Raw genomic sequence first — 16,109 nt, 5'->3', positions numbered from 1 at the left:
TCTCTTCTGATTGCTTTTGTGTTCTCAGTGCCAAGGAAGGAATCGAAGTCAGAGTATGTGTGGGGTAGGAGCCAGAGGCTTGCCCAGGAATGAGGTAGAAGGTTTATTGTTTTGTTTGTTTTTATTGATTTCTGAGAGAGGGTAAGGGAGAGAGAGAGAGAAACATCAGTGGTCAGAGAGAATCATTTCTCGTCTGCCTCCGGCACACCCCCTGCTAGGGACAGAGCCCCAAATCCCAGCATGTGGCCCGAACTGGGAATTGAACTGTGACCTCCTGGTTCATGGGTCATTGCTCAACCACTTTGGATGTTTTTGAAACTTTTTTAATGTTGAGGGAGGGAGAGTGTAGCCCTAGCCTGTCCAGAACCAGAACTTTGAGCCTTGTCTGTAGTGCCTAGGCCCCACATGTGCTCTTTTTAAGCTAGGTCACACTTTCAAGTTACCTGTGGGAAAATGGATGCAAAATTAAAAAGATGACCTGTGTCAGAATTCAGAGAGTGTACCTACACATTTAGTTTGCAACTGGGGTTGAGGTCTACTGCCTTTTACCAATCCTTTATTTGCCAGCAACTTTCAAATTGCGGCAGTGTGTTCCCCAAGCCCTATAGCAGCATTTCAGCACTTCTGTAAAGTAGAAAATAAGAAAGAATAAAAACAGCTAACACTCATTTACTCTAAGCCTTTCTTCTCAGTATTTTGTATGTATTATTCTCCTCAGTGGCATAAGGACTATTGTCTTAATATTACAGACTTGGAAACTGAGGCCCAGAGAAGCTAAGTATCTTGCCCATGATATAGATTATAAGTGGTGGAGACAGATTCCTAACCTCGATGATGTGACTCTAGAAATCACACCTGTAATCACTGGATAATCCTGCCCCCACTCCCCCAGCATAATGGCGACTTCATGTTATGGCATCTATATGCCAACATGTTTCTTAAAGTGAGGAAGGCTTTAATTTGATTGAGCCACAAGCCTCCAGAAGAGGCTGTTTGATAATGTGATTTTTGTGCCCACACACCTGCCAGTTCCATTGTCTTTGCAGTTTTTTGGGTTTTTTTCTCCCTGCAAAGGTTCATTTGGGGACATTTTCCTATTGCTCAGTCTTCTGACCTCATGCCAGACCCCCTCAGGTGCTGCAGCTTTCTGGTCTGATGCCAGTGGCCTCTCCAGCCAGGGGCCTCAAAACAGGCAGCCACTTGCTTGCTTATTCCAGCCCCCAGTCCTCACCTCTCTCTTTTGTCATATTGCTGCTTCTGGCTGTTCTGTCACTTCCCTGTCCTGGTCAGCATTTGAGTCTCCTATTCCTGATGACTAGATGGTTCTGGATCTTGGCTGCTTGACAGGGAGGAATAAAGAACAGAGAAGTAAACTGGGTTGGGGAGAGTGCAGTCTACACAGGCCTTGCAGTCTCCAATGCTACTGGAAGCATGAGAAATTGTGGTCAGAGAACTGAGTGCAGGAAATGGATCTACTGCCTGTTTTTCAGAGAGAGAGAGAGGGAGAGGGCCCTTTGGTGCTCAAAGACAAGCTAGCTTGAGGGGTATAGGTACTTCTGGTGCTGTGGGCTCTGTAGAAGAGGTCTGTGTTCCACAGCATTGAAACTTGATGGTGGATTGATCCCCAGAGACCTTGGAAGGCTGGTGTGGAGAGTGCGTATTTTTGTTGTTTTTTTAAAACAATATATTTTTATTGATTTCAGAGAGGAAGGGGGGGGGGGGGAGAGAGAGAGAGAGAGGCGGGCACATCCATGATGAGAGAATCATTGATTGGATGCCTCCTGCATACCTCCAACTGGGGATCACGCCTACAACCCGAGCATGTGCCCTTGACTGGAATCAAACCTGGGACCTCTCAGTCCACAGGCCTATGCTCTATCCACTGAGCAAGACTGGCTAGGGCGAGAGTGGGGTTTTTTTATATACAGCTTCCCATCTGGCTCACTCAGGCAGATGCCCTGTTCTCTAGAGTATTTATTCTCTTAAGATGTAATAAAGATTGAACATTTGAGAAGCCCCCAAAACAACTTTCTAGTACCATTTGCAAACCATATGAAATTTGAGTGGCCATTCTAGGGACCTAAATGTTTCTTGAGTGCTTACAAGGTGCTGTGTGCAGTTTCCTGGAAACCAGTGTCCCTCATGGTTGTATAAGCTGTGCCAGAGTAGCTACTGATGGCTGCAGCCCAAGGCTTTTTACCTGTCACATCTTGCCTCATCTGAGAAGGCCAGGCCCCTGCACCATACCCCTCCTGGCCCCCTCTTTTGGCTCCTGAGTTCTAGCTGTGTTCTAGTTTTGTTGGGGGAAATGTATTCCTATTAAAGCTTGGTTTAGGAACAATATTTATGACATAGCAAACTCACTTTAATCTAGAGGCTGAACAGAAATTGAAATAAAGGATTTTGTCATTCTCACAAGATAATTTCCCCCCCACAATTTTAGGAAGCCTTTCTGATTTGTGTGTTACTTTATGCAATTAAACTGTTAATGCAGATGATGATACAGGTATCCTCTTCTTCTAGGTATCCAAATATATCTTGTGAGTTGCTCACTTCTGATGTTTCCCAGATAAATGATAGGCTGGGAGAAGATGAATCCTTGCTAATGAAATTATATAGCTTCCTCCTAAACGATTCCCCCTTGAACCCACTACTTGCCAGTTTCTTCAGCAAGGTGCTAAGTATTCTTATCAGCAGAAAACCAGAACAGGTAAATATTGTTTCCCAAAAGGTAAGTATTAGGGCTGATCATCACTCTGAGATGATCCCCAGTAATTTGTTGCTTCAGTGTTCTGAGTGTGCTCTAAGTCCAGCTTTTATAAAAGAATATATTTTACACCTTAAGCATTCTAAATGTTTGCTGGCTTAACATTGGTTTATACATTAATATGTTCTAACTTTACATTTTCCAAATGCCTCACATCTCAGTTTTTTAGTAGACTGTGGTTTTCTCTTTTGACAAGTAGCTAGAAGCATGAGAACGCTAGTATCTGTTTGTGAAGATGGCATGACGGTGCATACTGAGCAGTTGAGTGTGTGAGTAGAGTCCTAGTGACTGTGGTAAAGTAACAATTGTTTTTTCCCCTTGATGATTACAAATGAAGCTTAAATAAAAAAGCTTTTTTATAAGTGTAATTGATTATTGGTTTATACAAATGGTGATTGTTTCTATTTTGATTCTACTAAAAAAAAAGTTTCGCTTGAGACATCTGGGTATAGACTGTATGTGCCTATTATGTAGCTCTGCTGTAGTGATTGGCAGAAATTCATGCCTTAATGTTATGGCAGGACCATCCCCACCCCTCTCCTCCTCCTCCTCCTCCTCCTCCTCCTCCTCCTCCTCCTCCTCCTCCTCCTCCTCCTTTTTCTTCTTGTTCTCCTCCTACCCCACTTTGTTTGCTTTTTAAATAATTCATATGTCCTTGGGAAATTTATTTTCCAACTATCGGTTGTATATGTAGTGGTTCTCAAAAGTGTGGTCCCAGGACCTGCAGCATGAGTATCTGTTGAGACTTTGTTAGAAATGCAAGTTCTTGAGCCCCACTCCAGACCTACTGACTCAGACTCTCTGGGGGTTGGGCTCAGCAATCTGGGATTTATTTTTTTTATAATTTATTTTTTAAATACATTTTTATTGATTTCAGAGAGGAAGGGAAAGGGAGAGAAAGATAGAAACATCAATGATGAGAGAGAATCATTGATCGGCTGCGTCCTGCATGCCCCCTACTGGGAGTAGAGCCCCGCAACCCAGGCATGTGCCCTTGGCCAGAATTGAACCGAGGACCCCTCAGTCTGCAGGCCAACACTCTATCCACTAAACCAAACCGGCTAGGGCAGCAATCTGGGATTTTAACAAGTCTTCCAGATCAGCAGTCATGGACCACTAGTTGGCGACCGCTGTTCCAGATGACTGATGCATGCTCCAGTTTGAGGATCACTGCTCTAAGCAGTATTGGTGTGAAAGGGTCTGCTGACCATTGATTACAATCCACTAAGAGAAACAGGCAGCCAAGGAGCATCGAGCCTCAGATGCCCAAGTACAAACCGTCAGCCCTGCGAGAGCGCAGCGAGCAGAGGTGTGATGACAGGGTTTGTCGGTAGTCAAACCCGTCGGGCCTGGCATCCTTCATGGGGAAAGCAGGCTCCAGGATCCGCCTTGCTATCTGCACACACAGAGGGACTGGAACTGTTTCAGGCCTAGTGTGTCTATCCTATGCCAGGGTGAAGGGGATACATGTTTTATTTTAGTGAGGAGGTTATTCTTTCTTATCTTAAATGAGTAGGATTACTTTCTTAAATGTATTGGAATCGAGGTTCTTTTTTCTTCGAGAATCTTCCCCAAATCATGATTGCTCTGATAGATTGTCTTTCTGTCTTCTGTCTTCTGCCTTCCGATGAGAAATAATAGGACTGTTGACTGTTACAGGAAAGTTCAAGTCACCCCACAGCCTAAATTACTAGTCAGTTCCAGATGGTTGTAGTGACTAGTGAAACAGGTCCTGGTTTTCAGTGACATGAGTGAGAATGCACTTGAAGCTTTCTGAGTATTTGTATTGGTCTTCAAGGCCAGACATAGTATCTGTGTAAAGGTGATGGTACCTGCCAATTAAATGCTGAGAAAAAGGCCTAGCCCAGTGATGGTGAACTTTTTGAGCTCGGCGTGTCAGCATTTTGAAAAACCCTAACTTAACTCTGGTGCTGTATCACATATAGAAATTTTTTGATATTTGCAACCATAGTAAAACAAAGACTTATATTTTTTTATATTTATTTTATATATTTAAGTGCCATTTAACAAAGAAAAATCAACCAAAAAAATGAGTTCGCGTGTTACCTCTGACATGCGTGTCATAGGTTCGCTATCACTGGCCTAGTCATTGCTGCTCATTGTGCATTTTGGTTCAGGACTCCTTGAATGAAAACAAGTGGATTCTATAGCCCTTGGTCTTTTCAGCTCCAGGAAAAGGGTCAAACCGGCACCTCTTTAACCTTTTGGGAATTATGAGTGTAAATTAAGGTTTCCCATCACATGATGAATTAGTAAGGATATATGCAGCTGTTAAATAATGGGGGGAAAAATCTGACTCAACCTGGCTTAACTGATACAGACATTTATTAGCTCGTGGAGCATAAAGTCAAGTTGTAGGGCACCTTCATTGTTGGATGACTTAGTACATCAGCAGCGTCATCCTCTGTATAGGACATCTTGCTGTCCTGGCTGTGCCTTTGGGTTCCAGATCTAGTGCTTTTTCCTCCTCTCTCCTTAACTGTGGTTTTAATACTATTGTGTGACTCAATTGTGAGTGGATTCAGTGTGTATGACGACTCGAAGGTTTATTACAACATTTAACATCATTGTTTAAAGAAGCCACATGGGATTGTCAGTCCTGTACTTCCACCTGGTTCTGAGTGTGAAGCAGGTTTAGTTGGCTACTAGACTTCTTCATGTGGGATAATAGCAGGATCATGGCTTTGGGGACATGTAAATCTAAGTTTAAATTTCAGGACAGCCACTGGAGCCTTAGTTTCTGCAACGTGAGTTAAGCAACCTCACGTCTGGGGCTTTTGAGAGATTTCAGTGAGACTATGTTAGAGCAGCTGCCACGCTGGGCTGCTGCTTCTAGGGCTTGGGAATAGATGATTCCTGCACACAGACAGAAATCAGAAGTACACAAGGGAGTATGGGACAAAACAGTCTCCTTCTTCTTCCTGTACAGAAAAGACCCAGGTGGCAGGGATGTAACTTTATTTCTGTCGTCATGGTCTCGGTATACTGTCAGCCTCTGCCACAGTCACTCTCCTTGTGTGAATCTGATCAGGTGAATTGCTAAAATAAAATCCACGTGATGTTTCTATAGCAGGTGAGTTAGTCACTTTGACTGATAGAGAAATCTTAATGTTTTGAATTTTTTTCTCTCACTGGCTAGAGTATAATTAGGATTTTAAATATGTATCCGCAGTTTAGTGCACAGTCTAATAATGGACTTGCTTTATGTTTATAAACTGAAATGGTATATCCTCTTTCTCTGAGTTAATAATTAATGAAAGTGAACAGAAATAAAAGATTCTGTGATGGTGTATTTGTATTAGGGAATATGTGATAATTTGGGAGGTTTTCCCCCTAGGGGTTTTTGAATAGCATAATGATTAGCAGGCTTCCCAACTTGACATCTTGTTATGAATTCAACATTTGCTGTTCCTCTGCTCACAGTGGTGGTAGGATTTTGGTGGGGCAGGACTGGCAGCATTCTAAAGTTTCTAGTTCTCAGGTTACATGTCTTTCAGTTTTGGTTTGTTCTCCTCTAGATTGTGGATTTCTTAAAGAAGAAACGTGATTTTGTAGACCTTATTATAAAGCACATAGGAACTTCAGCTATCATGGACTTGTTGCTCAGGCTCCTGACATGCATCGAGCCTCCACAGCCCAGGCAAGATGTGCTGAATGTGAGTAGAATTATGACTGTCCTTGATTGGGGTGAGGAGAGGCGCGCATGAACCCACAGGCTGCTGTCTTCTGGGGTGGGATTCCACGGGTTGGTAGAAGATTATCTGGGAAACTAGAGGGTAGGGGACAGGGTGGGGCAGAAGGTTGTTCCGAGATAGGAAGAGATTCAGATTTTGCAGGATTAAGGTTTCAGATGTGTACACCATTAGGTTTCTGGGATGCTTCCTTTGCGGGCTTCTATTTCCTTTGCTGGCATGTTTGTCAGTGGGTTAAGAAGGTAGAATGGGCTGAGGATTAGTCTCAAAGCTGGCCAGGTAGTGAAAGCAGAAGTATGACTGTTATGAGCTGCATCTCATCTGCAATGCTTTGAGGCTTCTTTCTTGAGAAGATGGGCACATCAGAGCGTTATCTCTACGAGTCAAAGGAGAGGTGTCTGTATTTCCAAGGAATGAGGCTTCAGAAGTAACTTTCTAAGAGCATGGGATAAGGAGAATGGAGCTTATTTCCAAAAGGGCACATATTTAAAAATTTGGGGAGATGGTTATTTTAGGGTACATGTGCCTCTTGAGCAGGATTTGGGTGGGAAGAGGGAGATGTGAGTAACTTGAAGTTTCCCAGAGACCCTTGTCTTTGCCTTCTTATCTTCTGTCTCTCCCTCTCGTTCTCCTCCTTGCCTTCTTCCAGAACCACTCCCTAGTTCAGGCCATCTCTAATACTTAACCTCGAATCTTAGAACTTACTTCTTTTCGTGGAAATGAGTTTTATTGGGAATGCTAATTTTATTTTATTTTTAAAATATATTTTATTGATTTTTTTACAGAGAGGAAGGGAGAGGGATAGAGAGTTAGAAACATTGATGAGAGAGAAACATCCATCAGCTGCCTCCTGCATACCCCCCACTGGGGATGTGCCTGCAACCAAGGTACATGCTCCTGACTGGAATTGAACCCGGGACCTTGAGTCCTCAGGCCGATTCTCTATCCACTGAGTCAAACCAGTCAGGGCGGGAATGCTAATTTTAATTAAAGAAGGAGAGATGGGGGTTTGTCAGGTGGTACTCCAGGAAAGGGGATGCTCTGCAGAAGTGGGGTGTTTGTGTGAGTGGGAGGACCTGGGCATGGGCATGGGGCTGGAAGGTAGAACAGGTAGAGGTGTACGGCGAACCGTGCTCATTGTGAGGAAACCAGTTGGTGGACCTAGGGAATGTCTTGGGCCCTGCCCATGGAAGGGCCCTGAATTGGAACACTGGTTCCTTTTAGGTATGTTTTTGTGTATGTGAAAAAGGTTGAGGATTCCAGGGAAGACTGTTGAGGTCAAGGGGGAAGGTCCAAATGTAACAATTTGGATTGTTACAGGGGTAAATTTTCGGTATGGTCTTTTAGAAGGAATTAGAGCAGTGGTTCTCAACCTGTGACGACCTGTGGGTCGCTAACCTGTGGGTTGCGACCCCTTTGGGGGTCGAACGACCCTTTCACAGGGGTCACCTAAGACCATCGGAAAACACATATATAATTACATACTGTTTTTGTGATTAATCACTATGCTTTAATTATGTTCAATTTGTAACAATGAAAATACATCCTGCATATCAGATATTTACATTACAATTCATACCAGTAGCAAAATTACAGTTATGGAGTAGCAACAAAAATAATTTTATGGTTGGGGGTCACCACAACATGAGGAACTGTATTAAAGGGTTGCGGCATTAGGAAGGTTGAGAACCACTGAATTAGAGGGATACAGTGATAGGTAGTTAATAAACACATAAGTTAGGGGAAGGGTAGCTGAAAACTCATAAATGACAACTTTATTTGGGGGCCCACTATGGGGGATCAGTTAAAAAGTGGGTGTGCCCTGGCCGGTTTGACTCAGTGGATAGAGCATCGGCCTGCGGACTGAAAGGTCCCAGGTTCGATTCCGGCCAAGGGCTTGTACCTTGGTTGCAGGCACATTCCCAGTAGGGGGTGTGCAGGAGACAGCTGGTCGATGTTTCTTACTCTCTATCCCTATCCCTCTGTGTAAAAAACCAATAAAATATATATATTTTTTTTTTTTTTAAAAAAGGGTGTGAAATGTAGGGAGTAGGGTGGGGGACTGATGAGTGATGGTCAGAACCCTCCACCCCATCCCCCTTTGTACAGGCATTACCATCCACTGTTTTAGGAGACACCATTGTTACTCATGGTGCGGTCCCAAACATCACCTGAGAGCTTGTTAGAAACCCAGAAACTCAGATCTCACCCTGCCCTGCTGAGTCAGATCTGCACTGAACAAGACCCTAGGAGGGTGATTACTGTGCCCACCGTAAAACAGACTTTAAACTGTGAAGTTGGGCCTTTACCTTTGTTCCCCCCATTAGCTATTGTTTGCATTTCCTTTGGCATGTCTCCTTAAGAAGCCGGGGACAGTTTGGACAGTATTAGGGTTTCTCTCTATACCTTTTGTAAATTTAGGTATCCCCCTGTCTCCTTTAACCTTTTTTTTTTTTTGGAGGGGGGAGTCCTTTCTAGGTATTGAGCATCTCATTTATTGTGTTTACACAAACTGAGTTTTTACTTATTCTTCCTTATTTTCATCTCCTCATGTTTTCATTCACAGCAGTATTTCATGTGTGGCTGAAGAAGAGACTGTCCTAGCCATGATAATAGCTCTTTGCTAACATGTGACAGGGTAGATAAACTGCTTCCGTAGTGCTGCCCCCACTTTTAACCTCCCCCCCCCCCGCCATGTTTCCTGTGGTTGTTTTGGTTTCTCAATCTAAAAGTTCATAATGTGTTTTAAGCCAGAGGCCTAATAATAAATATTGCTTTTCTCAATCTTTCTGAAGCTCTCCTAATGTGAATACTCTTTTATAGAAAATGTATGAATTCTATCCCCCAACTTCCAGTAACCAAAGTTCAGACCCTTTTCGTACTCAGTGAATTATCCCATGGCTAGGAAGCTGATGTATAGAATTTTCGTTATGTGGGCATTGTAAGTTGGGGCATACTTGGTACTGTTGGCTACTGTTAAAATGATATATTCACTGGCGTTTTCCTTGGGGGACTTTTAATTTCCTGTAGTGTTCAAAGTCCAGAGAAACCTGTAACATTCTACTTAAAATGTGATGGATATTTCCAAGTATGTTAACCTTCATTGGGGCTTGAACAAGAGCCACTCATTGCTATGATCACTTCTACAATGTGTTTTACAGTGGTTAAATGAGGAGAAAATTATCCAGAGGCTTGTGGAAATAGTTCATCCATCGCAAGAAGAAGATGTAAGTTCCCTTGTCTGACTGTAAACTGATTTTTTTTAAAAAAAGAACCATGTTTATTTGGGCATAGAGCATAATTGCATGAAATGTGAAATAGAGGGCAGGTAGAACAGTGATAACCTAGCATTCTTAAAGTTGCCAATTTTCTAAACACTAAAGGCTTTAAAAATACTATGTTTAATATTTTTTGCTGATACCCAGAAAATTTCCAAAAGTATGGAAAGCAGCAAGGTCTGGTTGTAACCATTCTCCTTTCCAGAGCCCAGTTTTCATGCTGAATCTACTTGCCTTTGTTACAGACCTCTGTCCATGCTTCCGAATGATATGGCTACATCTGCATTTGTGTCAGGGCCTGGGTCAGTGTTGACTCCGTTAAATCCCTAGAGTGACAGCGTCTTGGTGCTTGTCCTTGGCCCGTACTTCATGCTCTGGCAGGTTTGGCTTGGTCCTGGGTGCTGAAGATGGACTTGGCAATAGGATTGACACTGCTTTGCAGTTTGAAGATTGAGCTGTGCTGAGGGGCCGCCTGTCAGGATGGGGTCTCGGGGATCAGCTGGTATGGCTCTGTGGAGGAGGCTAGCACTATGCTTCTCTGCTGCTACTCTTGCCACCTTCAGCAGTGGACTGAGCCCTGTGGAATTTTTCAGCATTCAGCCATTTCTACCTATAGACATGACAGTTCCATGCTGTTCAACTTCATCTCTATGAAGGAGTTGGTTTCAAGAAGATGCAGGATATATCATGAGGCACAGGGGCACCTCCTTGTACCCTTAGGCTGCTGGTTAGACAGAGTGCTAATGGAGGAGGTGTGTCACCAAAGGGTGTGTTCTCATGAAGGCCTGTTTTCCATTAAGATGAATTTAGCCCCTCCCCTTCACTCTGGTCCATTTCAAAACTTCGTACCTGGAGTTTATCTAAATAGGCATTTAAAAAGAAAAAAAGAAAAAGAAGAAAAGAGCTAACTATTAAAGGGGTTGTTGATTCTCCATCATTCTTTTTGGGGTCATGTAGTGTTCTTACTGTTGACATTGAGGACACATTCAGGTATGTCAGGTGCCCAAGTGTGAGGACCCTGCTTAGAAGAAGCCTTGAGTCTAAGGGAAGTAATCTTCCCTCCTGTGGCTTGGGAGGTAGGTGGTTCCATGCAATGGGTATATGGAAAGTGATGGCAGGAGCACGGCCTACCCATTCACGGGGAGCTTGTGGCTGTGGACCAGACTTGCTCCTCACTAGGTTCAGGTTCTTGAGCAGAAGAACTTGCTGGTTCAACAGGATGTTATACCCTCTGCAGGTCCAGGTGAAATCAAAGGAGAAGCCCTGTTCTGCAGCAGGTTTTTTCCGAAGGACAAAGTGTTTAGGGCATCAGCTCCTTCCCTACTTGACTTGCAAGAAAGTTAATTTCACTCTTTGGGACAGTCCTATTGATATTTCTGTATTAAATGATAAATTACATGCTAAAATTGTACTGACCAATTTATATTTATTAAGGAAATATTAGGCTCCTGATTCCAAACAGTGGATTTTGATATCCTGGTGTGTGTGTCATCTATGCTGGAATATCATTGTTCTACCTGTACTGCAGGTGATGCTCAGTGTTTGGGCACTGAGATTTTAGTGTTTTCCTGTAAGGTAAATACACTGTACACTTGGGAAAAGTGTAATATTTCTTACCCATTGGTATAGTCCTTAAAGCTGTATTTGCTTTTTTTTATGCTGATAAAAGTATATGTTTTGGGGATTTTTTTTTTAAGTATTAAATTCTATCATCTCTCCCCACAAATTGCAGTATGTACTGTGCAATATTGTTAAGTCAAGCTCATTAGATTGGCAGAATTAAAAATTCATGCTTTTTCCATATGTTATTTATTTTGAGCTTGACTTTTTACTCACTGCAGCTTATGGCCAGTGTTAATTTGTGTCATGTCTTAAGCAGTTTCCTTCCTAACTTTTATAAATTTGACTTTTGACATGTTTTATAGTTAAAATTGTACTTTTTTCCTTTAGCGGCATTCAAATGCATCACAGTCACTTTGTGAAATTGTTCGCCTGAGCAGAGACCAGATGTTACAAATTCAGAACAGCACAGAGCCAGATCCTCTGCTTGCCACTCTAGAAAAGTATGTTTAAACCCAGTTTTTGTCCTTTGTTCATATTGATGCTATCTGATGTGTTGCCATTATGAGATTGGTAAGTGTTGGGAATCACGTCCATGGAAGATACTATTTTGGGTGGGTGAGAAGGTAGGAAAATTGCTTCCCAGTAGAGACATGGAGGGTAAGAATGTAAATAAATGACATTTATATGTAGACTCTGAACTTTTCAAAGTTCAAACTAGAATTCTTTGAAGACATCATAAGATGGCGTAGCCACATCATAACTGTACTCACAGCCTCTATGAGTTTTGATGGAGAATTTCTTACGAATGCACTCAATTGATTTATTTTAGTGAATAATTTTATCAGAAGCCCTTTTTAGGTTTTACTCTCCTTTTATAGCTGACTAAGGGCAACCTTATCACACCTGATTTGAAGGGGATACATGTCGTGTATCTTTCATTTCTTTGTCCTGGCTTCTGCCCTTTTTAGAAAATTCTTAAATGAACAGCCATGTCATGTTTAGGTTTTCAGAAAACAGCTTGGGGACAGTGTGCTGTTTTCAAATTTGTGACTGGCCACCCTGCATGTACTAGGTTTTTGTAGGTTCACACATTTTCAGAAAGAGTCTTTACCATTAAATATGGGCATATGTTTGACCTGCATCCTTGCAGCTGAAGGTATTTTAATAAAGAAAAAACAGACATTTCCCCAGTTAGATGATTCATTAGAAAGTTAGCATTGTTAAGTATGAAAGACTGTCTTGTTTCAACTTACTGCTGCTCTCCTTCTTTTTAGTGACTTTGTCAGTCCTGTTTCAGTCCTGTATAGTGAGGCTCATTTGCACCTTTTGGCTTAACACCTTGGAAGGCCTTTTATTAAAATAGACATGTGTATGTATTATTTACTTGGCAAGTTTGACCCAAGCAAGGAACAAATTCGAGGCAAGGTATCTTGTTTTAAACTCTGTCTTCTGAGAAGTAAAGTTGTAATTCCCAGAGTGTGATAGAACGGGAGGAGTTGACTAGTTCTCTCAAGTAGCAATTCTTAAAGAGATTACTTGCTTTTGAGTAAAGTGTCATTTTACCTGCCCCATTTCAGTAGTTCTTGGCATTATGACATATGCACTCCTTTAATAACATGTAAGACATTTCATGTTCAGATACTAATAATTGCAATATTCTTTGAATCATATAAAATTGCCATTTAAGTAGATTGAAACATTGAATAGCAACTATTTCATATGGTTCATGACAGCACTGTCCAAGAGAAACATAATAAAAGCCGCATGTAATTTAAAAATTTCTATTAATCACATTAAAGTAAAAAAAAATAGGTGAAATTAATTTAAATGTATTTAATAGGTTAAAAATAATATTTCAACATATGCTCATTTTAAAAAACTGTTACTGAGCCTACAGTTAGTCTTCCATATCTGCAGATTCCCTACAAGTCAACCACCCATGGATCAAAAATATTAGGGGGGGCCAAAACCGGTTTGGCTCAGTGGATAGAGCGTCGGCCTGTGGACTGAAAGGTCCCAGGTTCGATTCCGGTCAAGGGCATGTACCTGGGTTGCGGGCACATCTCCGGTAGGGGATGTGCAGGAGGCAGCTGATCGATGTTTCTCTCTCATCGATGTTTCTGGCTCTCTATCTCTCTCCCTTCCTCTCTATAAAAAATCAATAAAAAATATAAAAAAAAAAATATTAGGGGGGAAGAAAGTTACGGTGTTGCTGATGTGTCCTAGCTACTAAACGTGTAGACTTGTTTTCCTTGTCATTATTCCCTAAACAATATAGTGAAACAATGATTTACGTAGCATTCACATTGTATTAGGTATTATAAATAATCTGGAGATGTAAAGTATACGGGAGGAAGTATGTAGGTTATATGCAAATACTCTACACAGTTTTATATAAGAGACGTGAGTGTCCTTGGGTTTTGGTATCCTCGAGATCCTAGAATCCTTGGATACTGAGGGACGACTGTATACTATAGTGTCTCTCTCTCTCTCTCTCTCTCTCTCTCTCTCTCTCTATATATATATATATATATATATATATATATATATATATATATATATATAACTTTATATAAAGAAATATATATAGTCTTTTCTTTATATAAAGTTTTGGAACTCCAACATGTTTTACACTTAAGACAGATCAATTTAGACTAGTTACATTTTGAGTGTTCAGTGACCACGTGTGGTGAATGGCTCCTGTCTTGGACATCACAAGTTCACTCTGAATGTCAGACTGATCACTAGTAATCACTGAGTTCTTAATGCTGCTGTAGTCCTCTGTTCACACAGCTCTGCTTGAACCAATGGGGGATCTAGCCACTGGAGCCTCTGTGGACCAGCTGTTACATTTCAGGCTGTGTCTTTAGTTCTGAATCAGGCAACTATCTTTTGATGCAGATAGGTACATGCTCAGAAATAACACCATTAAATTTTAGTTGGAGTAGGTTTCTTCAAATACATGGATCTGCTGAGTCAGGGGCCCCAATATGTCACTGAGTTAAACCTTCCCTGCACTTAGCAGCAGGGACCCTTCCTCTGCTTCCTACACTCTTCTTGAGAATGAGAACCAACCCCTTTAAATATCAGACATGCTCCCACATTATGGTTGTTCTTTTAGTATCTGTTGATTGAGAAAATACACAGTGACAAAAGGCTTCTTTCTGTGAGCCTAGTAAGCTTATTAATCATAATGTTTTTTTAAATATTTGATAAATTATGTAGAAATATAGTATAATATTAGGCCCATCTACTGACAATACGTAGTAAACAGATTACCTAATCTTTATATTATGCCAAACAACTCATATGTTGGGTAGCACTGTGTGGGGTGTGTGTGTGTAGTGCACACACCATATGTATGAATATAAGTTAGCATTGAAGGGAAAGTTTGAAATGAGCTAAAGTTAAAGAGAATGATAAAGATGGGTAGGGGTACCAAAAGGTCTCTAAAAAAGTGGGTTGAAGTGTTAGATAATGCATATTAGCTTGGGAAGTAATCTGGGCTTAAAGTGAATGTATTCAATTTAGTGGACCTGGAAAATATTCAAGTTCAAAAATTCCTTGAAAGGAATAGTTGTGTTAGAGAGGGTTGGACTGTGCAGCTCTTAATTCTTAATACTAATGAACTTGGAATGAGTTGGGGTTGATTCCTGTTCAACCAGTAGTTGTATAGAAGTCTTTCCTCTGCCTGCCCATAGAAAAAACAAAACAGAAGTGAGCCATTGTCTCACAGACATGGAGAAAGACCCTGGAATGCTTCATGCACCAGACACTCATACCATTAGTTCCACTGATGCTCATCTAGGAACTACAGTGTGTTTGTTTTTAATGTAAAAGTGAATATGTTTTCTCTCAGGTGTAAATAAACACCTTATAGAATATGAAGACATTCCTTTTATCCTATTTGGTAAGCTCAGTCCCTTGGTTTATGATTTTGAAATCTGTATTCAGTGATATTTGTATGTTTAGATAAGACTCAGAATATGGCTCAGCTACTATGTTACATCTTGACCACCAAGTGTTTGCAGGTTAGTATATCCTTTTTGTCCATTAGTAGAACGCCTTTTGGATATGGTAGAGTTCGAATTTGGTGCAGCCATGAAATAGTGAGGGCCTCTTTGTTAGCCACTCCGTTCAGGCATAGTGTTGATGAAAGTGTGACAGTGCTGCCTGATAAGTAAGGTGGGCATCTGCAGTCGGACACTGTGTCGGTACCCTCTTCCTTCAGTACCCCTGAGGTTGCTGTTTGAAGAATACACATATTTTCTGTAAAAAACAAACAAACCACTGTCTTCCAGAGCACAGTCCCAGGCCTAAACTCACATTTACCCTGTAGACCAGGGGTCCTCAAACTACGGCCCGTGGGCCACATGCAGATACAAATATTGTATTTGTTCCCGTTTTGTTTTTTTACTTCAAAATAAGATATGTGCAGGGTGCATAGGAATTTGTTCGTAGTTTTTTTTTAAACTATAGTCCGGCCCTCCAACGGTCTGAGGGACAGTGAACTGGCCCCTGTTTAAAAAGTTTGAGGACCCCTGCTGTAGACTGCCGTGCTGAGTGACTGTTAGAGTACTGTTTTAGGTAGAGGTCTCGAGTGATTTTAGTGCAGGTGTGGGAGTACCTGAAAGCTACTTCCTGCAGCGGAATCCTCTGAAGTTAGTTTAAATACCAGTTTTATTTGCTTCCCCCAAGTAAAAAGAGATTCTCTCCTTGCTGCCCTGGGCTGGCAAGGGACCTGGAGTTAGGATACAGTGAGCACAACTGTGTGAGCCGCGGGGCAGC

At 41.6% G+C, this 16,109-nt stretch overlaps 1 protein-coding gene across 18 annotated transcripts in view; it reads left to right on the top strand.

Annotated features, from left to right (window-relative positions):
- Positions 1-16,109, top strand: part of PPP6R3 (protein phosphatase 6 regulatory subunit 3) — a 78,386-nt gene that overhangs the window by 17,449 nt on the left and 44,828 nt on the right. For 17 of the 18 annotated variants that reach the window (XM_059709839.1, XM_059709838.1, XM_059709837.1 and 14 more), the window contains 4 exons: positions 2,524-2,710; positions 6,307-6,444; positions 9,642-9,707; positions 11,709-11,821. In XM_059709839.1, the coding sequence (XP_059565822.1) occupies positions 2,524-2,710; positions 6,307-6,444; positions 9,642-9,707; positions 11,709-11,821 (504 nt within the window). Of the gene's footprint in view, positions 1-2,523; positions 2,711-5,717; positions 5,862-6,306; positions 6,445-9,641; positions 9,708-11,708; positions 11,822-16,109 lie in introns of those variants that run through there. The other variant, XM_059709842.1, reaches the window with a different exon arrangement.

The sequence above is a fragment of the Myotis daubentonii genome, chromosome 9 (genome assembly GCF_963259705.1).
Source record: "Myotis daubentonii chromosome 9, mMyoDau2.1, whole genome shotgun sequence".
NCBI lineage: Eukaryota > Metazoa > Chordata > Mammalia > Chiroptera > Vespertilionidae > Myotis > Myotis daubentonii.
The sequence above is the reverse complement of the archived record's forward strand: the minus strand, read 5'-3'. Positions and strand labels throughout refer to the sequence as shown.